The sequence below is a fragment of the Staurois parvus genome, unplaced genomic scaffold, assembly GCF_062004578.1.
Source record: "Staurois parvus isolate SC_StPar_1 unplaced genomic scaffold, SC_StPar_1.0 ptg000018l, whole genome shotgun sequence".
Lineage (NCBI taxonomy): Eukaryota > Metazoa > Chordata > Amphibia > Anura > Ranidae > Staurois > Staurois parvus.
Genome location: NW_028317814.1, coordinates 22,778,891 through 22,803,841, shown reverse-complemented (window position 1 = coordinate 22,803,841; position 24,951 = coordinate 22,778,891). Strand labels below are relative to the sequence as shown.

Sequence of the window (24,951 nt, the reverse complement as noted above, 5' to 3'; positions counted from 1 at the left end):
TGCCAGGTCCACAGTCTCTCATGCCATGTGCCACTTTCAGGTCTCCTCACACTGCTGGTGTGTTGAATTTTTTGACATAGGGTGCTGGCAGATTACGGGCCTCCCATAGCTGCTGCCAGGCCCCTAATCTGCCATGGGCCCCTATATACCGCCTCCTCATGCTGCTGCCAAGTCCAAAGTCTCTCATGGGTCCCTGTACGGCCTCCCATTGCTGCTGTCTCCATCGCCACACTCTGCCATGTGCCACTTTCAGGTCTCCTCACACACTGCTGGTGTGTTGAATTTTTTGACATAGGGTGCTGGCAGATTACGGGCCTCCCATAGCTGCTGCCAGGCCCCTAATCTGCCATGGGCCCCTATACCGCCTCCTCATGCTGCTGCCAGGTCCACAGTCTCTCATGCCATGTGCCACTTTCAGGTCTCCTCACGCTGCTGGTGTGTAGAATTTTTTGACATAGGGTGCTGGCAGATTACGGGCCTCCCATAGCTGCTGCCAGGCCCCTAATCTGCCATGGGCCCCTATATACCGCCTCCTCATGCTGCTGCCAGGTCCAGAGTCTGTCATGGGTCCCTGTTCGGCCTCCCATTGCTGCTGTCTCCATCGCCACACTCTGCCATGTGCCACTTTCAGGTCTCCTCACACACTGCTGGTGTGTTGAATTTTTTGACATAGGGTGCTGGCAGATTACGGGCCTCCCATAGCTGCTGCCAGGCCCCTAATCTGCCATGGGCCCCTATACCGCCTCCTCATGCTGCTGCCAGGTCCACAGTCTCTCATGCCATGTGCCACTTTCAGGTCTCCTCACACTGCTGGTGTGTTGAATTTTTTGACATAGGGTGCTGGCAGATTACGGGCCTCCCATAGCTGCTGCCAGGCCCCTAATCTGCCATGGGCCCCTATATTGCCTCCTCATGCTGCTGCCAGGTCCAGGCGAACGTAGTCACACAGGGGAGGAACTTCTGAGTGTAATGAACAGAGAAATCGACAGATGGCTGTCTCCGCGCAAACTGAAAATCGGAACCATGTTGACCGACAACGGAAAGAACATGGTGTCTGCTCTGCGTCAAGGAAGGTTGTGCCATGCGCCATGCATGGCTCACGTGTTCAATCTGGTTGTCAAGCGGTTCCTAAAATCCACCATCCCACTGCAAGACATCCTTAAAATGTCACGTAAACTTTGCATGCATTTCAGCCATTCCTACACCGCAAAGCACACCCTCCTTGAGCTGCAGCGGCAGAACGGAATTCCACATCATCGCCTGATCTGCGACGTTGCAACAAGGTGGAATTCAACCCTACACATGTTAGACCGCCTTTACGAGCAGCGAAAGGCCATCACCGATTTCCTGATGTTACAAGCGGATAAAGGTACTCCCCTGTGTAACTTCGATGTCAGCCATTGGCAGCTCATGCGTGACACCTGCCGCTTGCTCAGGCCCTTTGAGGAGGCCACGCTATTCGTGAGTCGGCAGGACTATGGGATGAACGACGTCATTCCTCTGTTGCACGTCCTTGAACAAATGCTGTTAACAATGGCTGGTCAGGGTGCGGTAGACGTGGCGCACAGATCTCAACGCCACATGACCCCTGTGGGGGCAGGACAGGAAGAAGAGGAGGAGGTAGAGGAGGACATTTGTGCTCAGGAATTATTGAGTGAAATGGGTGGTTTTTCCACTCAGCGGACAGGAGTGGAGGAGCAGGAGCATCTGGTAGAGGAGGAGGAGGAGGAGACAGAGGACCCAGACGCACCGTGGCAGTATGCTGTGGAGATGGAGGCAGGGAGTCCCTCGCATTCCTTGGCACAAATGGCCCATAGCATGCTCGGTTGCTTGCGTAGCGACAGCCGAATAATAACCATCAGACAGAGGGATGACTTTTGGCTGTCCACCTTGTTGGACCCTCGCTACCGTTCAAAAATGGTGGCCTTTTTCACACCTGCTGAGAGGGAGGCCAAAATAACGTACTATAAAAACCACCTATGTAGTCAGTTGGTCTCTGCCTTTGTGCGCCAACGTCCATCCTCAGACACTGTGGGCCCTGTGCGCTCGCGTTCCGCTGCCATGGCAGCAGGGGAGGGGTGGGGTGGTAGGAGCAGTGGCAGCTCCACCAGCAGCGGCTGCCTCAGTCTGCAGTCGATGATGAGTAGCTTTCTTCACCAGCGCAGTGAGGAAACTACTAACCAGCCGCAGCAGCAGCAGCATCAGGTGGACCTGGAGCAGGACCTCAAACAACAGGCTTGGGCCTACTTGGACAGCACCCTGCCAACCGAGGTAGACAATCCCCTTGACTACTGGTCAACGAAACTTGACCTTTGGCCCCAACTAGCTGAATTTGCCCTTGAAAGGCTGTCATGCCCGGCCAGTAGCGTGGCATCGGAGCGCGTGTTTAGTGCGGCAGGAGGTATTGTAACTCCGCGGAGGACACGACTGTCCACCCAAAGTGTGGAGAGACTCACGTTTGTGAAAATGAATCAGGCGTGGATTAGTCTGGATTTCAAACCACCAGTTCCTGACACAACTGACTAAATCCGCCATGAATCATGCCTCAAACATGTGCCACTTTGAGGTCTCCTCACACACTGCTGGTGTGTAGAATTTTTTGACATAGGGTGCTGGCAGATTACGGGCCTCCCATAGCTGCTGCCAGGCCCTTAATCTGCCATAGGCCCCTATATACCGCCTCCTCATGCTGCTGCCAGGTTCAGAGTCTCTCATGGGTCCCTGTACGGCCTCCCATTGCTGCTGTCTCCATCGCCACACTCTGCCATGTGCCACTTTCAGGTCTCCTCACACTGCTGGTGTGTAGAATTTTTTGACATAGGGTGCTGGCAGATTACGGGCCTCCTATAGCTGCTGCCAGGCCCCTAATCTGCCATAGGCCCCTATATACCGCCTCCTCATGCTGCTGCCAGGTCCACAGTGTCTCATGCCATGTGCCACTTTCAGGTCTCCTCACACTGCTGGTGTGTTGAATTTTTTGACATAGGGTGCTGGCAGATTACGGGCCTCCCATAGCTGCTGCCAGGCCCCTAATCTGCCATAGGCCCCTATATACCGCCTCCTCATGCTGCTGCCAAGTCCAGAGTCTCTCATGGGTCCCTGTACGGCCTCCCATTGCTGCTGTCTCCATCGCCACACTCTGCCATGTGCCACTTTCAGGTCTCCTCACACACTGCTGGTGTGTAGAATTTTTTGACATAGGGTGCTGGCAGATTACGGGCCTCCCATTGCTGCTGCCAGGTCCCTAATCTGCCATGGGCCCCTATACCGCCTCCTCATGCTGCTGCCAAGTCCAGAGTCTCTCATGGGTCCCTGTACGGCCTCCCATTGCTGCTGTCTCCATCGCCACACTCTGCCATGTGCCACTTTCAGGTCTCCTCACACACTGCTGGTGTGTAGAATTTTTTGACATAGGGTGCTGGCAGATTACGGGCCTCCCATTGCTGCTGCCAGGCCCCTAATCTGCCATGGGCCCCTATACCGCCTCCTCATGCTGCTGCCAAGTCCAGAGTCTCTCATGGGTCCCTGTACGGCCTCCCATTGCTGCTGTCTCCATCGCCACACTCTGCCATGTGCCACTTTCAGGTCTCCTCACACACTGCTGGTGTGTAGAATTTTTTGACATAGGGTGCTGGCAGATTACGGGCCTCCCATTGCTGCTGCCAGGCCCCTAATCTGCCATGGGCCCCTATACCGCCTCCTCATGCTGCTGCCAAGTCCAGAGTCTCTCATGGGTCCCTGTACGGCCTCCCATTGCTGCTGTCTCCATCGCCACACTCTGCCATGTGCCACTTTCAGGTCTCCTCACACACTGCTGGTGTGTAGAATTTTTTGACATAGGGTGCTGGCAGATTACGGGCCTCCCATAGCTGCTGCCAGGCCCCTAATCTGCCATGGGCCCCTATATACCGCCTTCTCATGCTGCTGCCAGGTCCACAGTGTCTCATGCCATGTGCCACTTTCAGGTCTCCTCACACTGCTGGTGTGTAGAATTTTTTGACATAGGGTGCTGGCAGATTATGGGCCTCCTATAGCTGCTGCCAGGCCCCTAATCTGCCATAGGCCCCTATATACCGCCTCCTCATGCTGCTGCCAGGTCCAGAGTCTCTCATGGTTCCCTGTACGGCCTCCCATTGCTGCTGTCTCCATCGCCACACTCTGCCATGTGCCACTTTCAGGTCTCCTCACACACTGCTGGTGTGTAGAATTTTTTGACATAGGGTGCTGGCAGATTACGGGCCTCCCATTGCTGCTGCCAGGCCCCTAATCTGCCATGGGCCCCTATACCGCCTCCTCATGCTGCTGCCAAGTCCAGAGTCTCTCATGGGTCCCTGTACGGCCTCCCATTGCTGCTGTCTCCATCGCCACACTCTGCCATGTGCCACTTTCAGGTCTCCTCACACACTGCTGGTGTGTAGAATTTTTTGACATAGGGTGCTGGCAGATTACGGGCCTCCCATAGCTGCTGCCAGGCCCCTAATCTGCCATGGGCCCCTATATACCGCCTTCTCATGCTGCTGCCAGGTCCACAGTGTCTCATGCCATGTGCCACTTTCAGGTCTCCTCACACTGCTGGTGTGTTGAATTTTTTGACATAGGGTGCTGGCAGATTATGGGCCTCCTATAGCTGCTGCCAGGCCCCTAATCTGCCATAGGCCCCTATATACCGCCTCCTCATGCTGCTGCCAGGTCCAGAGTCTCTCATGGTTCCCTGTACGGCCTCCCATTGCTGCTGTCTCCATCGCCACACTCTGCCATGTGCCACTTTCAGGTCTCCTCACACTGCTGGTGTGTAGAATTTTTTGACATAGGGTGCTGGCAGATTACGGGCCTCCTATAGCTGCTGCCAGGCCCCTAATCTGCCATAGGCCCTATATACCGCCTCCTCATGCTGCTGCCAGGTCCACAGTGTCTCATGCCATGTGCCACTTTCAGGTCTCCTCACACTGCTGGTGTGTAGAATTTTTTGACATAGGGTGCTGGCAGATTACGGGCCTCCTATAGCTGCTGCCAGGCCCCTAATCTGCCATAGGCCCCTATATACCGCCTCCTCATGCTGCTGCCAGGTCCACAGTGTCTCATGCCATGTGCCACTTTCAGGTCTCCTCACACTGCTGGTGTGTAGAATTTTTTGACATAGGGTGCTGGCAGATTACGGGCCTCCTATAGCTGCTGCCAGGCCCCTAATCTGCCATGGGTTCCTATATACCGCCTTCTCATGCTGCTGCCAGGTCCACAGTGTCTCATGCCATGTGCCACTTTCAGGTCTCCTCACACTGCTGGTGTGTAGAATTTTTTGACATAGGGTGCTGGCAGATTATGGGCCTCCTATAGCTGCTGCCAGGCCCCTAATCTGCCATAGGCCCCTATATACCGCCTCCTCATGCTGCTGCCAGGTCCAGAGTCTCTCATGGTTCCCTGTACGGCCTCCCATTGCTGCTGTCTCCATCGCCACACTCTGCCATGTGCCACTTTCAGGTCTCCTCACACACTGCTGGTGTGTAGAATTTTTTGACATAGGGTGCTGGCAGATTACGGGCCTCCCATTGCTGCTGCCAGGCCCCTAATCTGCCATGGGCCCCTATACCGCCTCCTCATGCTGCTGCCAAGTCCAGAGTCTCTCATGGGTCCCTGTACGGCCTCCCATTGCTGCTGTCTCCATCGCCACACTCTGCCATGTGCCACTTTCAGGTCTCCTCACACACTGCTGGTGTGTAGAATTTTTTGACATAGGGTGCTGGCAGATTACGGGCCTCCCATAGCTGCTGCCAGGCCCCTAATCTGCCATGGGCCCCTATATACCGCCTTCTCATGCTGCTGCCAGGTCCACAGTGTCTCATGCCATGTGCCACTTTCAGGTCTCCTCACACTGCTGGTGTGTTGAATTTTTTGACATAGGGTGCTGGCAGATTATGGGCCTCCTATAGCTGCTGCCAGGCCCCTAATCTGCCATAGGCCCCTATATACCGCCTCCTCATGCTGCTGCCAGGTCCAGAGTCTCTCATGGTTCCCTGTACGGCCTCCCATTGCTGCTGTCTCCATCGCCACACTCTGCCATGTGCCACTTTCAGGTCTCCTCACACTGCTGGTGTGTAGAATTTTTTGACATAGGGTGCTGGCAGATTACGGGCCTCCTATAGCTGCTGCCAGGCCCCTAATCTGCCATAGGCCCTATATACCGCCTCCTCATGCTGCTGCCAGGTCCACAGTGTCTCATGCCATGTGCCACTTTCAGGTCTCCTCACACTGCTGGTGTGTAGAATTTTTTGACATAGGGTGCTGGCAGATTACGGGCCTCCTATAGCTGCTGCCAGGCTCCTAATCTGCCATAGGCCCCTATATACCGCCTCCTCATGCTGCTGCCAGGTCCACAGTGTCTCATGCCATGTGCCACTTTCAGGTCTCCTCACACTGCTGGTGTGTAGAATTTTTTGACATAGGGTGCTGGCAGATTACGGGCCTCCTATAGCTGCTGCCAGGCCCCTAATCTGCCATAGGCCCCTATATACCGCCTCCTCATGCTGCTGCCAGGTCCAGAGTCTCTCATGGGTCCCTGTACGGCCTCCCATTGCTGCTGTCTCCATCGCCACACTCTGCCATGTGCCACTTTCAGGTCTCCTCACACACTGCTGGTGTGTAGAATTTTTTGACATAGGGTGCTGGCAGATTACGGGCCTCCCATTGCTGCTGCCAGGCCCCTAATCTGCCATGGGCCCCTATACCGCCTCCTCATGCTGCTGCCAAGTCCAGAGTCTCTCATGGGTCCCTGTACGGCCTCCCATTGCTGCTGTCTCCATCGCCACACTCTGCCATGTGCCACTTTCAGGTCTCCTCACACACTGCTGGTGTGTAGAATTTTTTGACATAGGGTGCTGGCAGATTACGGGCCTCCCATAGCTGCTGCCAGGCCCCTAATCTGCCATGGGCCCCTATATACCGCCTCCTCATGCTGCTGCCAGGTCCACAGTGTCTCATGCCATGTGCCACTTTCAGGTCTCCTCACACTGCTGGTGTGTAGAATTTTTTGACATAGGGTGCTGGCAGATTATGGGCCTCCTATAGCTGCTGCCAGGCCCCTAATCTGCCATGGGCCCCTATATACCGCCTCCTCATGCTGCTGCCAGGTCCAGAGTCTCTCATGGGTCCCTGTACGGCCTCCCATTGCTGCTGTCTCCATCGCCACACTCTGCCATGTGCCACTTTCAGGTCTCCTCACACTGCTGGTGTGTAGAATTTTTTGACATAGGGTGCTGGCAGATTACGGGCCTCCCATTGCTGCTGCCAGGCACGTAATCTGCCATGGGCCCCCGTACCGACTCCTCATGCTGTGACGTTGCAACAAGGTGGAATTCAACCCTACATATGTTAGACCGCCTTTACGAACAGCGAAAGGCCATCACAGATTTCCTGATGTTAAAAGCGGATAAAGGTACTCCCTGTGTAACTTAGATGTCAGCCATTGGCAGCTCATGCGTGACACCTGCGCTTGCTCAGGCCCTTTGAGGAGGCCACGCTATTCGTGAGTCGGCAGGAATATGGGATGAACAACGTCATTCCTCTGTTGCACGTCCTGGAACAAATGCTGTTAACAATGGCTGGTCAGGGTGCGGTAGACGTGGCGCACAGATCTCAACGCCACATGACCCCTGTGGGGGCAGGACAGGAAGAAGAGGAGGAGGTAGAGGAGGACATTGGTGCTCAGGAATTATTGAGTGAAATGGGTGGTTTTTCCACTCAGCGGACAGGAGTGGAGGAGCAGGAGCATCTGGTAGAGGAGGAGGAGGAGGAGGAGACAGAGGACCCAGACGCACCGTGGCAGTATGCTGTGGAGATGGAGGCAGGGAGTCCCTCGCATTCCTTGGCACAAATGGCCCATAGCATGCTCGCTTGCTTGCGTAGCGACAGCCGAATAATAACCATCAGACAGAGGGATGACTTTTGGCTGTCCACCTTGTTGGACCCTCGCTACCGTTCAAAAATGGTGGCCTTTTTCACACCTGCTGAGAGGGAGGCCAAAATAACGTACTATAAAAACCACCTATGTAGTCAGCTGGTCTCTGCCTGTCTGCGCCAACGTCCATCCTCAGACACTGTGGGCCCTGTGCGCTCGCGTTCCGCTGCCATGGCAGCAGGGGAGGGGTGGGGTGGTAGGAGCAGTGGCAGCTCCACCAGCAGCGGCTGCCTCAGTCTGCAGTCGATGATGAGTAGCTTTCTTCACCAGCGCAGTGAGGAAACTACTAACCAGCCGCAGCAGCAGCAGCATCAGGTGGACCTGGAGCAGGACCTCAAACAACAGGCTTAGGCCTACTTGGACAGCACCCTGCCAACCGAGGTAGACAATCCCCTTGACTACTGGGCAACGAAACTTGACCTTTGGCCCCAACTAGCTGAATTTGCCCTTGAAAGGCTGTCATGCCCGGCCAGTAGCGTGGCATCGGAGCGCGTGTTTAGTGCGGCAGGAGGTATTGCAACTCCGCGGAGGACACGACTGTCCACCCAAAGTGTGGAGAGACTGACGTTTGTGAAAATGAATCAGGCGTGGATTAGTCTGGATTTCAAACCACCAGTTCCTGACACAACTGACTAAATCCGCAATGAATCATGCCCCAAACATGTGCCACTTTCAGGTCTCCTCACACTGCTGGTGTGTTACATTTTTTGTCATAGGGTGCTGGCAGATTACGGGCCTCCCATAGCTGCTGCCAGGCCCCTAATCTGCCATGGGCCCCTATACCGCCTCCTCATGCTGCTGCCAAGTCCAGAGTCTCTCATGGGTCCCTGTACGGCCTCCCATTGCTGCTGTCTCCATCGCCACACTCTGCCATGTGCCACTTTCAGGTCTCCTCACACTGCTGGTGTATTCCATTTTTTGTCATAGGGTGCTGGCAGATTACGGGCCTCCCATAGCTGCTGCCAGGCCCCTAATCTGCCATGGGCCCCTATACCGCCTCCTCATGCTGCTGCCAGGTCCAGAGTCTCTCATGGGTCCCTGTACGGCCTCCCATTGCTGCTGTCTCCATCGCCACACTCTGCCATGTGCCACTTTCAGGTCTCCTCACACTGCTGGTGGGTTCCATTTTTTGTCATAGGGTGCTGGCAGATTACGGGCCTCCCATAGCTGCTGCCAGGCCCCTAATCTGCCATGGGCCCCCGTGCCGACTCCTCATGCTGCTGCCAGGCCCGTAATCTGTCATGGGCCCCTGTTGTCGCTTGTTGGCATATTCCGCTCGTTCAGATGCTCCTTCTCCTGCTACTCCTCTTCACGGATTCCATCAGCAGTCTTTCTTGGAATCCGTTTCCAAGAGACAACAGTTTGCGAGCACGCACCAGACGGTGCAGAAGCTGAACGTCCTCCTGTCCAAGTTGCTGCTGCCAGGCTCGTAATCTGTCATGCGCCCCTGTACCGCCTCCTCATGCTGCTGCCAGGTCCAGAGTGTGTCATGGGCCCCGTACCGACTCCTCATGCTGCTGCCAGGCCCGTAATCTGTCATGGGCCCCTGTACCGCCTCCCCATGCTGCTGCCAGGTCCAGAGTGTGTCATGGGTCCCTGTACCGCCTCCCATTGCTGCTGCCAGGCCCGTAATCTGCCATGGGCCCCCGTACCGACTCCTCATGCTGCTGCCAGGCCCGTAATCTGCCATGGGCCCCTGTACCGCCTCCTCATGCTGCTGCCAGGTCCAGAGTGTGTCATGGGTCCCTGTACGGCCTCCCATTGCTGCTGTCTCTATCGCCACACTCTGCCATGTGCCACTTTCAGGTCTCCTCACACTGCTGGTGGTTTCCATTTTTGTCATAGGGTGCTGTATGGCCTCCCATTGCTGCTGCCTCCACCGCCACACTGTGGCTCCACACTCTGGTTTTGGCCCCGTGACTGCCCAAATGAGTGAAGTGTGCGGTGATTCTAAGATCGACGGCACTCATCTGCATGTCATACTGACTGACAGTATTATTTCTCTTCCCCAGCAGACTCCAAGGGCATTTAAATTAAAGGTACAGTGTTCAGCACTAATATTAAGTCTCTCTGAAGCCTAGAAACACCCTTTTTTAAGTTAAATTCACAGCGAATATATTCGACTCGAATCAAAATTTTTCCACGAATTCGCCGAATCAGTCGAATCGAATTTTTGAATACTTCGCTCATCTCTAATTCCTGCGCCAACAGATTCCCACAGATACTATACTGCTGCTGTGCACTGTGCAAAAACACAAACCACAATAAATATTAAATAAACCAGCGCAAACATAGACCTCTAAACACCCTCAATCAATAAAGTGCATCATAATAAAAATTAATAAAATTAATAAATAATATTATTTAAAAATCCACAAAACAGAAAAAATCATTTTTTTGTCCGTGAAATATACATATATATATCAAGTGAAAAAAATTCCAAGTGAAAAATATCAAGTGAAAAAACATTAATCAAGTGACTTTCTTCTTTCCCAAAGACTCTTCAAATACACCAAAAGAAACTTCCACCTTCCACCCGTGAAACCAACATCGAATACACTCACCAGATTTAGGTGAATGGGACACTTTTTAGGACTTTTAGGGATCCTAATACCCTCTTTGCTGTTCACTCTAGGGGGATCTTCAACGATCCAAATAGGCTCCACCGTTCAACCAGGGAGAAAAAAACTTACATAGTGTCTTAGAATCTTTCTTCAAAATAAAGACTATTACCACTCACATTTTTCTCCTCTTTCAAAAAGCATGTTTATTAACCTCCCTGGCGGTATGATTATTTCAGATTTTTGGTGCTGAAAGCGGTACCATTTTTTTGCATGGAAATATGTATTTTTTTTATTGTAGGCTGTAATTTTTAGGAAAAACTCACTGAAATCTGTCCGAACAAGAGTCTAGTAAACATCCCGGGTATGATAAAATTTGAAACACAAAATCATAAATTATAATTTAATAAATAATCATAAAAATAATATAAAAATAATAAAAAATTTAATTCAATAATATAATCAAACCAAAAACACTGAAATGTGAAATAGAGCGCCAAGTTCGCACATCGCTGAGCAAAGTCGCAAAATCGTTTTCAGTGTCTGATGACGAATTTCCCCCACGAATCATTATCACTCAATTCTGCAAGTGGTTCTGATTTACTATCGCTGTTCTCTAGCTGGTCTAAACCGCTTTTGACCTAAAGGGACACTTTTTGGACGCCATGGACATTTCTCAGTTTCCAGGCAGAAAGAACAGACAAAATGCAGGCAGGGCGCAGGACAAAGCACTAGGGACAATATGTATGTGAAATTGGTTGAGACAGCAATGTTTTACTATGTAAAATGTAAAAAAAAAAAAATGACATTTTTTAAAATTTTTAAATTTCCCGCCGCCGGCGGCGGCAGCGCCCGTACGTCCCGACGTCACAGGGACAGGACACAGAAGCCGGATGCCGGCATCGGCCGGAGGAGATGGCCGGGGACGCTGCAGGGGACACATCGTGGGAGCGCAGGGTAAGGTAAGTGAAGAACACATGCCGGAGCAGTGCCGCAGGGTAAGCCCGAGTGTAGCTCGGGGTTACCGCTCTTGGTACTGAAATGTTACCCCGAGCTACACTCGGGAATACCGCCAGGGAGGTTAAAAACCAAACTCTTCCAGACCGATAATGGACACTGTTAATGCCTCCTTAAGACTCTCACATCCCAGCTCAGGATACAGCAGCAGCTATGCAGACTAAAACTTTCCACAGATCCCAGAAAAACGGCCGCTGGAACGCACCGCTCGGCGTGCGTTCCACTCACCGGAAGTGACGTCAGACGTACGGGTTATAGACCGGAAATGCGTCAACGCGTTTCGCCCCTCCCTCAGGGCGTTTTCAAGACGTCCATCTCCTGTCCACTATCCCTTAAATACTCAAGAGGAGCCCACCCATCTCCCACCATTGGTCACAACTACCTCCCAAGTAGAAATAGATACTGCTTCTCCCCCTGTGCAACGTGAGAGCCCTTTACATTGGTAACAATTGTTCACATACTTAAACTTAATTATTAAAAGCCTCAACCATAAAAATTACATATACACATATCGTTTAATGATACAAATCAGAAAATTAAGAATTATAACATTATTAATCATAAAATTAAAATAAAATTCAAAATAAATAAAAATAAAAATTCAAAATAAAAATAAAATTAAATTAAAAATTAATTAATTTTTATTTTATTTTTATTTTATTTTTATTTTATTTTTATTTTATTTTTAATTTTATTTTAATTTTATTTTTATTTATTTTTTATTTTAATTTTATTTTTATTTTTATTTTATTTTTAATTTTATTTTTATTTTATTTTTAATTTTATTTTTAATTTTATTTTATTTTAATTTTATTTTAATTTTATTTTATTTTATTTTAATTTTATTTTATTTTATTTTTAATTTTATTTTATTTTATTTTAATTTTATTTTTAATTTTATTTTTAATTTTATTTTTAATAAAATAATTTATTCTGTTTTGTGGATTTCTTAATAATATTAATTATTCATTTTATTAATTTTTATTATGATGCACTTTATTGATTGACGGTGTGTAGAGGTCTATGTTTGCGCTGGTTTATTTAATATTTATGGTGGGTGATCTGCTTGAAGCTGAACCCCAGGCAAAGAGCTTTAAACACAGATGCATACAGGGGCGGACTGACAACTCATGGGGCCCCCGGGTAATAGGGGATCATGGGGCCCCTGTGTCCTTGCCCATGCCTATGAAAAAGGTACCAGGGGCATCTCATGGGGCCCCCTTGGGCAGTTTTCAAATGGTCAGTCCGCCCCTGAATGCATATAACATATAGTGAAGGAAATAAGTATTTGATCCTCTGCTGATTTTGAATGTTTCCCACTCACAAAGAAAGGATCAGTCTAAAAATCGAATGGTAGGTGTAACACTGATAGACAGAATAGCAGCAAAAAATTCTAAAGAAATGCATGTCTAACAAATTATGCAGTGATCATTTCTTTGTGAGTGGGCAAACATTCAAAATCAGAGGGGATCAAATACTTATTTCCTTCACTGTATATTGGAAATATATATAAAGGATTTGCAATTTTTTTTATTTACACATTTCTGCCACACAGTACAACCCTGTCTGGTAGGGCAGAATATCAGATTTTTCTCTGATGCAGTTACATAGGTATTATCTTTCTCCCGCCCTGTCACTGCACAGTGAAGCAGAAGCAGCAGACTGATGAGCTCACCTCTCATCTCTCTGTCATTCTGATCTCTCCTCCAATGAGCATGCTCCTTGTTAGCACAGAAGAACTGCAAAGATTAGCTCCAAGTGCTGCTTCTGACCCCCACCCAGTGTTCTGCTATACAGGGACTGTTGGAGGCTTATTCCATGTTAAAAATACATTTAAAGATGTTTCAATAAATACCGAGCTGTAATAATCTGTGTGTTTTATAACTACCTAGAGTTTAAATTAATGTAAAAAAAAAGGTAAAAAGCCCATACTGTATTTTCTTTCTGTAAATTTTGTGTAAGCTTCTGCTTAACCTCTTGCCGTCCGCCTGCTGTTTATAAACGGCAGGGCGGTGGCAGTCCAGGGGCGGGTTGCTGTTCATAAACGGCACCCGCCTTTTCTAGCTGTGTGCGCTCCCTGGGAGCGCGCACCACCGCGATTCGGTGCCTGCTGTGTCATCCGGACACAGTGAAACACCGATCGTCGGACGGAACCTCTGTACGAGGTCCCGATCATGTGATCACTGATTGGCGAATCAGTGATCACATGCAAAGTAGTAAGCAAGATGTCACTTGTGACATCATTGCTTACTATGTGTGAAATCTGTGAATGATCACAGAGGTCACATGGTACAAGGCTATTCACAACAGCCTTGTACCATGTGACAAGCTGTGACCAATCACAGCTCACTCAGTAATTCTCAATGACTGCAAGAATGCAGACAGAGAGAAAGAGAAATAATTGCTTTTACATCCTATATGGGTGTAAAAGCAATCAGTGTAAAAAAAAAAAAAAAAAATCTTCATCACCCCCCACAAGTAGTACAGTGTCACCATGGTGACACTGTACTGCTAGGGTGACAGTATGTAAAAAAAAATAAATAAATAAAAAATAATAATATAAAAAAAATAAAATAAAAATGTAAAAAAAATGTTTAAAAATTATAATTTTTGGTTATAAACTAATTTGGATTTTTTTTTTTACTAAAAAAATAACGGAATAAATTTTGGCCAAGATTTATGATGAAATATTATTTATTTGCAAAATTTTATTTAAAAAAACACTTTTTTTCAAAATTTTTGGACTTTTTCATTTACATAGTAAAAAAAATTAAAATCCCAGCGGTGAATAAATACCACCAAAATAAAGCTTTATCTGTCTCAAAAAAATGGTAAAAAATTCATATGGGTACAGTATTGCATGACCGCGCAATTGTCATTCAAAGTGTGATAGCGCTAAAAGCTAAAAATTGCCCTGGACAGGAAGGGGGTAAAAATGAAACACAAAAAGGGTTTCATACAAGGAATTGTCATGTTTGCCCAGCCTCCTGTTAATTACACCTTCCTTCTCTAATCTACATACAGCAAATGGAAGAAATCTGGAGAGAAGTGCGCTGGATGATGGATGCCCTTCAACATGCCAGGTACAAACAGCCATCATGTGCTGTGCCACTCACCTGGTTCCTCAGTGTGGCTGGAGACATTCTACTAAAAGAGAAACCTCAGTCCAACTCATCTCACCTAGACTACTTTCCATCTCCGACTCCCTCACCTGAAACCAACAGGAAGCTTAACACCGGTGAGTGGGCTGACCAGTGTCCATAGAGGAAATCCCTATTTTAAAGTAAGCTTTTATCATCATTCTACTGTCTACCGCCGATTGGCAAGCTCGGAGTTTTGCCTATCAGCACTGACTAAACCACTGAGACATCAAATGTGGAACACCACACATTGGTGGCAACGCTGCCATCATTATGCTGACTAAACTGCAGCAGTTTCCCATGATTGATGATGGGAAAGTAATCTACTGAAAGTGATCAACACTACATTCCTTGGAGATTTTGTTCAACAAGAATAAAAGCTTGGCACTAAGAAGTAACCAGGAAGAGAATGTGTCTTATATCTATGACACTAAGGTGTAGGGGCGGACTGACAACTCATGGGGCTCCCCGGGCGATAGGGGATCATGGGGCCCCTGTGTCCTTGCCCAAACTCAAAAAAGCCTATGAAGAAGGTACCAGGGGCATCTCATGAGGCCCCCTACTGACCCCGGGCCCTCGGGTAGTGCCCGAGTTTCCAAATGGTCAGTCCGCCCCTGCTAAGGTGCCTTTTTTTCCCATGATTGATGATGGGAAAGTAATCTACTGAAAGTGATCAACACTACATTCCTTGGAGATTTTGTTCAACAAGAATAAAAGCTTGGCTCTAAGAAGTAACCAGGAAGAGAATGTGTCCTATATCTATGACACTAAGGTGTAGGGGCGGACTGACAACTCATGGGGCCCCTGGGCAATAGGGGATCATGGGGCCCCTGTGTCATTGCCCAAACAAAAAAGCCTATGAAAAAGGTACCAGGGGCATCTCATGAGGCCCCCTACTGACCCCGGGCACCTCGGGCAGTGCCCGAGTTTCCAAACGGTCAGTCCGCCCCTGCTAAGGTCTCTTTTTTTGAAACAGAGATCAGTGGCGATCCTGAGGATTGTTGCTGATCTCCGATCATTAGTGGTTTAGGAAACAGAGATGACCAGTGTATGATGGAGCGATGTCAGCCCTTGACTGGTGATCTGTGTTCTCCCTCCAGATTCTCCAGCCCAAAGCTGGAGAATCGGAGGAACCGCAAACGAAGCAGAGGTAATTTGCCGCTGCTTAGTAAACGGTGTTGGCTGATCTCTTACTGTAATCTCGTGAGATTATAGTAACAGCAGCCGTTTTTCAGCGTTCAAAGTGTTTGTAGATCGCTTCTGTCTCCATTCGGAGAGGTGATCTACACCGCTTCATAAAAAGGCATTCAGAGGAGAACTCTCTCTGAGAATGCCGGAGAACTGAGCAGAGGTCATTTACCACTGCATGATAAAAGGAAACCTAAATCTTGAGTTGTGATCATAAAGGGCCCATAAATAAACACAACTTTCCTCCATGATTCACACATTTCTCATCTAGGATTCAATTAAAAAAATGTGTGAGTCTTGGGTGAAAGTTCTGTAAAATTTGGGTGAAAACATTAATAAATAAACCCCTAAATGTTAGGATTTTCCATTCATTTGGGTTCTGAGAATGTTCGTCTCTCTGTTTCAAAAAATGTATGCACTTCGTTCTTTATGATAAAGTTACCAAAAAATACAGATATTGTTGCCTGTTCAATCATTGTTATTGTTTTTGGAGATTTGCACATTATTATTATTATTATACAGGATTTCCATAGCGCCAACAGTTTGCTCAGTGCTTTACAATATAAAGGGAGACAATACACCAACAATACATGGGCATCACAGTGGCTAAATGGTTAGCACTTCCGCCTGGCGGCACTAGGGTTGTTGGTTTGAATCTCAACCATGGCACCACCTGCCTGGAGTTTGCATGTTCTCCCTGTTTCTGCGTGGGTTTACTCCAGTTTCCTCCCACACTCCAAAAACATGCTGTTAGGTTAATTGGATCTGGTCTAAATTGTCCCTAATATGTGTATGTATGAATGTGAGTTAGGGACCTTAGATTGTACACCCCTTGAGGGTTAGGGACTGATATGAATGTACAATATAAATGTAAAGCGCTGTGTAAATTGACGGTGCTATAGAAGAACTTGAAATGAATAATAAATAAATAATACAGTTCAATACAAGAGGGATAGGAGGGCCTGATCCTGGGAGCTTACAATCTAAGACATGTTCAGAACATGTACATAAAGCATGACTGAGGCACGAAAGGCCAGCAACATAGGATATTTTAAAAGTAGCTGCTGTAGATAGCACTAGACAAGTAGATTTGGCCAGTGTTTTACTTCCACAGCCCAAACGTGCCAGTGACTGGTGGGCACTTAATAAGGAAAACAGAAAGAAACTGAATGAAAAGAAGAATGGGAGAAGGATAAGAAAGAGGGGGAGGGAGGGGGGCATTGCAGAAAATTAGATGTCTGCCTGTCAACTTCAGAGAGGTTGAGTGATTGTTCACAGATCTAGAAGTCGGCAATAAAAATGCCAATTTTTTTATTGGACACAGGTAGGATATAGTAAAACAAACTTTGTGCTATCTACAGTTAGATTTAATTACCTGATAATTTGACAAAAGTGTCCCTTGGTCCCATTTGGTTCTGGATGTCTAGCTGTTTATGTTTTTGTAGATGCCATTTTTACATAGTCAGGTCCATAAATATTGGGACATCGACATAATTCTAACATTTTTGGCTCTATACACCACCACAATGGATTTGAAATGAAACTAGCAAGATGTGCTTTAACTGCAGACTGTCAGCTTTAATTTGAGGGTATTTACATCCAAATCAGTTGTTTTGGCCACACCTAATGTTTTTGCTATCTCTCTGATGGGTTTGTTTTGCTTTTTCAGCCTAATGATGGCTTGCTTCACTGATAGTGACACCTCTTTGGATATCATCTTGAGAGTTGACAGCAACAGATTCCAAATGCAAATAGCACACTTGAAATGAACTCTGGACCTTTTATCTGCTCATTATAATTGGGATAATGAGGGAATAACACACACCTGGCCATGGAACAGCTGAGAAGCCAATTGTCCCATTACTTTTGGTCCCTTAACAAGTGGGAGGCACATATGCAAACTGTTGTAATTCCTACACCATTCACCTGATTTGGATGTAAATACCCTCAAATTAAAGCTGACAGTCTGCAGTTAAAGCACATCTTGTTCGTTTCATTTCAAATCCATTGTGGTGGTGGTGTATAGAGCCAAAAATGTTAGAATTGTGTCGATGTCCCAATATTTATGGACCTGACTGTATATTTAACATGACTGGATGACTGGTGAGATTATGCTGAGGGTTTCACCACTGCAAAACCAGCCATTTATTAGGCAATTCGATATGTCTTATTCAAGCGACACTTAATGGCTTGACACAAGTTTATACCCAAGTTGAAAAGAAACTGCATGCAGACATGATTTTGACTTAATTTTTTTTTGCATCTGCAGATCTCCTAACCACTCCCTATTCTGACAATGAACTGTTGGATGTAAAGTTTGCAAACCAGTCTTCCCCTCTTCTAGATTCTCATGGTATATCTGATGAAGAGGGCTCTTCTGAAGTCTTCCTTGCTACGGACAGTGATTATGACTCTAGTAGAGCCCAGAGTCCAAAGGAGTTAGATCTGGTTTATCCCTCTGGTCAGGAGTGTAGCAGGAGAAACATCCGCAGCTTCAGAGATGGGACACCTGATGTACTTCAAACACATGAGCCCAAAGTAATGACTCAGGAAGACGACCGCCCACAGCAGCTTTATGATAGTGACTTTGTGCTTCCCAGCCGCCAGATTGAACTCCTACGCATTACAGAAAAGCGGCAAGCCTACTGTGTCCGTACCAGCAGCTTGGACTTCCCCAAACAGCCTTACAAGGCATCTCGGAAGTCATGCCCAGGTTCTGTTGATAGTTCTCCAACAGAGTCAAAGCCTACAGGTTATCGCAGTATTCGTGGGCTAAGGACAAGCACTTCTTTTAGCCCAGACCATGATCAGCCATGTGAAAGCTCACGACGGATTCACCGCACACACTCTGTTGAGTGGACAAATGACTTCCAAGAACCTTTGGAACCAAGAACTGTAGCAGGTCAAGGGAAAAAGAACAACTCTGTAACTCTACGGATATATCCGCAGTATGACACTGGTCTGTCTAAAGAAATGAGTGTTAAGGTACAGTAGAAAGCTGCTGTGTGTGTTTCAGATTATGTCCATATCATTTTCTCCATAGGACAGCATGGAACTGTACATTGGTGGAGGGGTTATCAGCCCAGCAGAAACACAGACCAGCATTTCTCTGTACCGGCCAGCAATAAATATACACACCTGACACATTACACTAGCTTAGCACCAGCTGTCTGTCCAGGATGATTCCTGGGCGGGCTTCCTATTTGCACATCAAATGGGGATCCAACCTATTGAATTCAATGTTAAGTAAACGTCGAAGGCACCTATGTGTGAAGTTTGGCAGAAAAAAACATTTAATTTCATTTCAGTGCCTTTATTTTGCCACAATATTTTTCCTTAGCATATAGAATTGAAATAGAAATTTGCAACACCAAAGTGAAGTGAAAGTAGACAATCTTGGAAATACAGTACAAAATATGGTTACACGGTAAAAAAAGGATGCTGCTTTGAGGAAAGAACATTCTAGAACTCCTCTCTTTTACATATAATACATTATGCCTAATTTTCAACTTGGGTACACCGGGAAGTTTTTATAGGGTCAGGTTACTCAATGTTGACCTGACTTTTCTTCGCAAAAGCCTATAACCAGCCATGGTGGAGCAGGCAAGTCATTATCCATTGGTTTTTGGCCTGGTTTTTCTTGGCAGGGGGTCTCTACAATGGAAACTGTTGTAAAAAAATGGTGTCCCTCATAACCCTTAACACCTAACCATAACCAGACCTTTAGAGCTGATTCACACATGTGCGTGCGGATTGAAGCTCAGGTTTCACAGCTAATTGATACAGTAGTTGTTCACCGGTTCATGTCAGGTTTACACATATGCGGTTTAGAAACGGTTCCCATAGAAGTCATTAGCCCATAATCTGCACCTGAACCTGGAGGTAATGCTCAGAAATCGTACATGACTCTTACTGAATCTGTACTACCAGTGCTCCGGATATATGTGAACAGGCACCATAGGAAGCAATATTTTTCGACATGTCATGCGGATTGGATGTGGTTCAAACTGCTTCCAATCTGCATATATGTTAACCAGCACTTATGCTGAATCGAGAAGGTATCTTGTCACTTTTTTCCTCAATGGGCACAGTGGGCACCATGACAGATTCCTTATAAAACATAGAACATGTAATAATTGTCCTATCCTTATTCAACAAATTGGGAAAAAATCACCTCAACTCACCACCAGATATCCAAGAAATGGACTGAAAGAGTTTTGTAGGCAGGAATGGTTCAAAATCCATGCTAAGTACTGTGCAGCTCTGATCAGCAGCTATAAGCAATGTTTGCTAAAGGTTATTGCTATAAAGAAAGCTCCATTGGCTGGTAAATACTGAAGCAGTATTAAACCCAAAACCATAAATGTGATATGTTGCAGCTTACCAATCTTTAGATGTGGTGGCGGTACTAGTTTTTTTTCTTTTTAGGCTTTTTTCCCTCTGTTTTCCCCTAGTAATCTGACTGGTAACACATCCCCTATATTATTCAAACACCACTCTGAATGAAGGTGCACAGGGGCAAAATTGTCAATCTGGGGGAGAGGAGTTTTAGATGTATTAGCATATTTAAATACACTAAAAATTGAAACTGAACTCCAGCTAATAATTTATAATCAGTTACAGCAAACAGTTTTGTACTTTTGGGATAAAAGTTTGACATAAATATATAAAAGCAGATCATTTTAAGCACCCCTGTCAGTGTTGTATGTTCTGTCTCATCCCTGTAACTGCAAGAGAGCTTTTCTGTTGAAAAACAGACTTACTGGCTGGATCACCAGATGAAATAGAAGAAAGAAAACCAGAGGTGTAACTAGAACCTTAAGGGCCCCAATGCAAGAAACCATAAAGGGCTCCTGGGCCACTGCCTCCAAGCCCGGAGCGCTTCTCTCTGAGCCTGTGGCTCAGAGGTATAGCTTGAAGCTTGTGGGCGCTGATGTCAAAGTTGACCTGAGGCCCCCCCCAGTGTAAGTGAAACCGGGAACTCAGAGAGAGCGGGATGGGCCTGGGCAGGCCCCTGCCTGGCTGGCCCGGGCCCTCTGAGATTACTGAATTTCCTACGCAGGGTGGTGTGGCAAGTGCTTTTCCCTAGCAACACAGTGCAAAGCCTAATGTGACAGGGAAGCCTCACAGGCCCCCTTGTGCATGGGTGGGATCATCATTGTGATCCCCCAAGCTCTGCCCATGTGTGAAGGGCCTATGGCAGTCGCTATGGCAGTATAGATAGTAGGACACCAAGATGTGTTCACTATTATTATACAGAAATGTGCTCAGGATGTCTTCTCCTTCACACTGCCAGGAGACAACCATTCACAGCTCACCTCACAGTACCCCGGACATTCCAATCATGGATTTCTCTAAGTGTAATAGTGCCCTCGATGTTGGAAAACCGGGAGCAAACCGGGTGCACAAGGATTGCTCCAACAGACAAAACGGGTGTGAAGTAAGCATCAGTGCACAAAATCCTGGCACAAGATAGTCACTAATAGGCACAAACAAGCTGTAAGAATGGCGCCAAATGGGCATAAACCAGGTGCAAGATCGGTGTTCATTACAGATCTGATAAGCAATAAATTAGCATTATTGTGTACTTATCCCACACCTCTATTAGCTGTTGTCCACATTGGTTGTCATGTAATACAGTACCTGAAGCTCTGGTCAAGCCACTACATGAGGACAGCTAAATGCCGGACATCTTAATGGCTTTCAGGTCTGTCAGTGCTAAGTGAGCAAAGAACCGCATAGGGCAGCACCGCCCCCCCCTGCATGGGACACACCACCATAACATGTAAACTAGGGTGCTGTGCATTTATTTCAAGTAGTATCTCAGGTGTTTGAAATCCTGCATGCTGGTGGCAAGCCAAGAACACTGATGGGGACACTGATGTAAGGAGCAATCCTGGGGCCCTTCACTGGGGCCCTTTACTCCTCCTTCCTGCTATCTGGGCACCCCCGTCCACAGTGGCGGAACGCCAGGGCCTGGTCACAGATGTGACCTTTGCAACCCTTGTAGTTCCGCCACTGAAGAGAACCTAAAAAAAGAATCTAATTCAGCCATCACATCTAGGAATTGGGAAGCTGCAATATAATAAATATTTGCTTTTTGGGTTTAGTACTGCTTTAACTTTAATGCCAATGAGGGAGGTTCCAGTGGCAGACAAATATAAGGATTCACAAACTTCTTTTGAAAACTTTGTTGCTCATAAAAATGTCAATATTAGGTCATGTCAGTGCTGAAGGTTAAAAATTCAGTAGAGTTGGAATAATATTAGCTCTAGGTACACCTATAGTCCAATATAAATGTGATCTAAACTTTATCAAATCGATTATAACAGAATTTCACAAGAGGAAGTTGCAGGCAGTGACTGGGCCAGGATCTGGCTCCATTGTAGGAAATTGGCAGTTAAGTCAGGGCACAGTGGGTTTTGGGTCCCTGCGGTGCTCTGGAAGCTGAGGGGATGTTTCCTACACTAATATGCTGGCGGCAGTTTACATACCATGAGTTCAGTAAAGAGTCACTTTAAACATACCAAGCATTTCAGATTCTTCTTGTGTTAATTCAGCCAACGGATGCCCTTAGCACTGTATATATGAGCAGTATATTTGGAAGTTGAGTTATTAAAGGTGATAGTTTCTATTAAAGAGGTTTACATTTTCAGTGACCCCCTTTAGGCTGAGACTGTTGAATAGCAGCAGGGTCCCCTGCCATTCTGTATACTCAAACATGTTCCAGTGCCCTGGATTTCTAAAGCAGGACCCCTGTCAGCTTTTTCCTCCCCTAAAGAAACCCAGCCTGTTCCTCAAGTGAATAGCACAGGCCAACTTGGTCATGAATGGTCTTCCGTAGGTAGACATTGTTCAAATATCCTATATTATTTTTTGTTACATTCCCACTCCATGTGCTCCAAGCACCAGTTTATTAAATAGATCCTTCTGGATACTTTCCTTTTAAAAATCATCTAGTCAGAAGTAAAATACCAAAAAAAAAATGTTTTTGTCTGAACCAGATGTCAAGAGGATATGCCGTTTAAAAGGCAATCCTTTAAAACAAGAACCAAAGTATAAAAAGTCATGAGAACCAAAGTATTTAAAGTCCTTTAAAACTAGCCCTTTCTTTCTTTTTATTCTTATGTGAACACAGTTGCACATTACAAGCAAGACACAGGCCCAGGAAGTTGTAAAGCTGGTGGTCCTTCAGATGAATGAGATCTCCAGGAGCATGCTGGGAAGTACAGAAGGCTACTGCTATGCTGAAGACCAGCTAGACCACTTTGCACTGGTTTTCACTTCAGAAAACAACAAGGAACAGTGGCTGGCTGATGATTTTCTACCTTTCGCACTCCAGAATGTGTGGAACAAGGGTCACTTCTCTGTCCGCATCCGAGAGACTTCTCCTTTACACTTTCAGTATGGTCCTGCTACAACGGTATAAGTTTACAACCCGGATGTTGCTCAAACCAATCAACCTTCCGAGGGGCTGTCAGCTCAAATTCAATGCTTCCTTTGCTCAATAAAGCATTTTCCTTGTCCAGAAGTGCGGCCTCTGGTTGGAGATAGGTTTTATGTTTTTTTTTTTTTTTCTTGTCAACCAAAGACTTATCTTCCTGAGAGTGAAAGAAATTTGACTGGCACATGCGAAAATATCTTTTACCACAACTTCTTCACTGGAAAGGAATCTGGAAAAAGTATTTTTAGAACATCAACATAAAACATACCACTTACACCAAACGAAGCAATACATATTTCTCCCCCCCCCCCTCCACCCTTTTCAACAAAACATTTGGGTTTTATTGATGTGTAAGCCACAAAGACTGAATGGGACATTGGATGCCTGTCCGCTTGTATGTATCCAGAGCAAAAGAACAAACAGATAATAACCACAAGAAATTATTTCTTTTTTATGAAAAAAATATTGTTTATTGTGCTTGTTTTATTGTATCCTGGGAAAAAAAAATATTTTGTTGCACAATTGTTCCTAAAGCAGTGTTTTCTTAAAAAAAAAAAAGAAAAAAAAACCTTAAAAAAATGTGAGTGCCAGGAAAACCTGATACTCTATGTTGACTACTCTCCCCTGTATGCTTTCATTTTAAAGAAAATGCCTCTCATTAATAGATTTCCATTCATTGCCATGACCTCCGTGCCACAGCCAAGTTTCCTCTATCTCTGTTTCAGTGGTTGTGAATTGGCCTTGCGTATGTTAAAACCGCATGTTTTCAAGTACGCCTCTGTTACTCAATGGGTATATTGAAATTTTGTGGTCCACAGTACAGATTGGTGGTGCTTCCGTGAGAATATCAATGAACTCACTCGTCGAGGCTGTACCAGTCCACGTTCAAACATAAGCAAATTGGCTTTTGAATTATTTGTTGAGATATGTTTGAAGTGTTCTATAATTATGCATTTATCTTGTTACTCTCCGTTCCTATCGCTGGCGTCCATCCTCAACTCTGCCATTTTGTATTTCTCCCTATTCAATTTTCTGTTGTCTTTAAATGAGCCAGACGATAACAAACAAGACATATCAGTTGCTGTTTTTATTTCTGTAAAAATAAAGACACCACACAGTGTTGAACAAAAGTATAAAGCCCTGGTGCTATTATTGTACAGTTATTAAACATTTTGTCAATATCAAAAAATTGTGTGGTTTTGAAGAAGGGTTTATGAAAATCCATTAATTAGCAAGAGTTGCAATATAGTTGTAACCTATCAGCCATTAAAATGACTTTGAAAAATCTATATTTTGTGAGCTAGGGATAGGTAGCAGGTACATAGCTCCCTGGGTTGAGCACATTTTCAGGCTCATATACTAGTCGAGTGATATAGTGACAAACAGTGCTGTGTTTATTGGTGCTATTTAAAGTCTATTTACAGCTGCTGTATAATGTTCCACAAAATAAACATGGCAAAAAGCTCCAAGACAAAATCTTAGCCATGTCCCGGCACTAACTACACACATCCGTGTCCTAAGAGGCAGGCTGAGCAAGCTAAATACTTGTCAGTCTTGACCAGAGGCGGACTGACCATTGGAGAACTCGGGCACTGCCTGAGGGCCCGGGGTCAGTAGGGGGGCCCATGAGATGTCTCTGGTACCTTTCAT

At 46.4% G+C, this 24,951-nt stretch overlaps 1 protein-coding gene across 4 annotated transcripts in view; it reads left to right on the top strand.

Annotated features, from left to right (window-relative positions):
• The window catches only part of LOC149473188 (ankyrin repeat and fibronectin type-III domain-containing protein 1-like), a 455,911-nt gene extending 431,480 nt beyond the window's left edge, over window positions 1-24,431 (top strand). For all 4 annotated transcript variants that reach the window (XM_089683050.1, XM_089683059.1, XM_089683065.1 and 1 more), the window contains 3 exons: window positions 14,554-14,767; window positions 18,127-18,842; window positions 22,996-24,431. In XM_089683050.1, the coding sequence (XP_089539176.1) occupies window positions 14,554-14,767; window positions 18,127-18,842; window positions 22,996-23,286 (1,221 nt within the window). In that variant the 3' untranslated portion in view covers window positions 23,287-24,431. The remainder of the gene's footprint in view (window positions 1-14,553; window positions 14,768-18,126; window positions 18,843-22,995) is intronic.
• The last annotated feature ends 520 nt before the right edge of the window (window positions 24,432-24,951 follow it).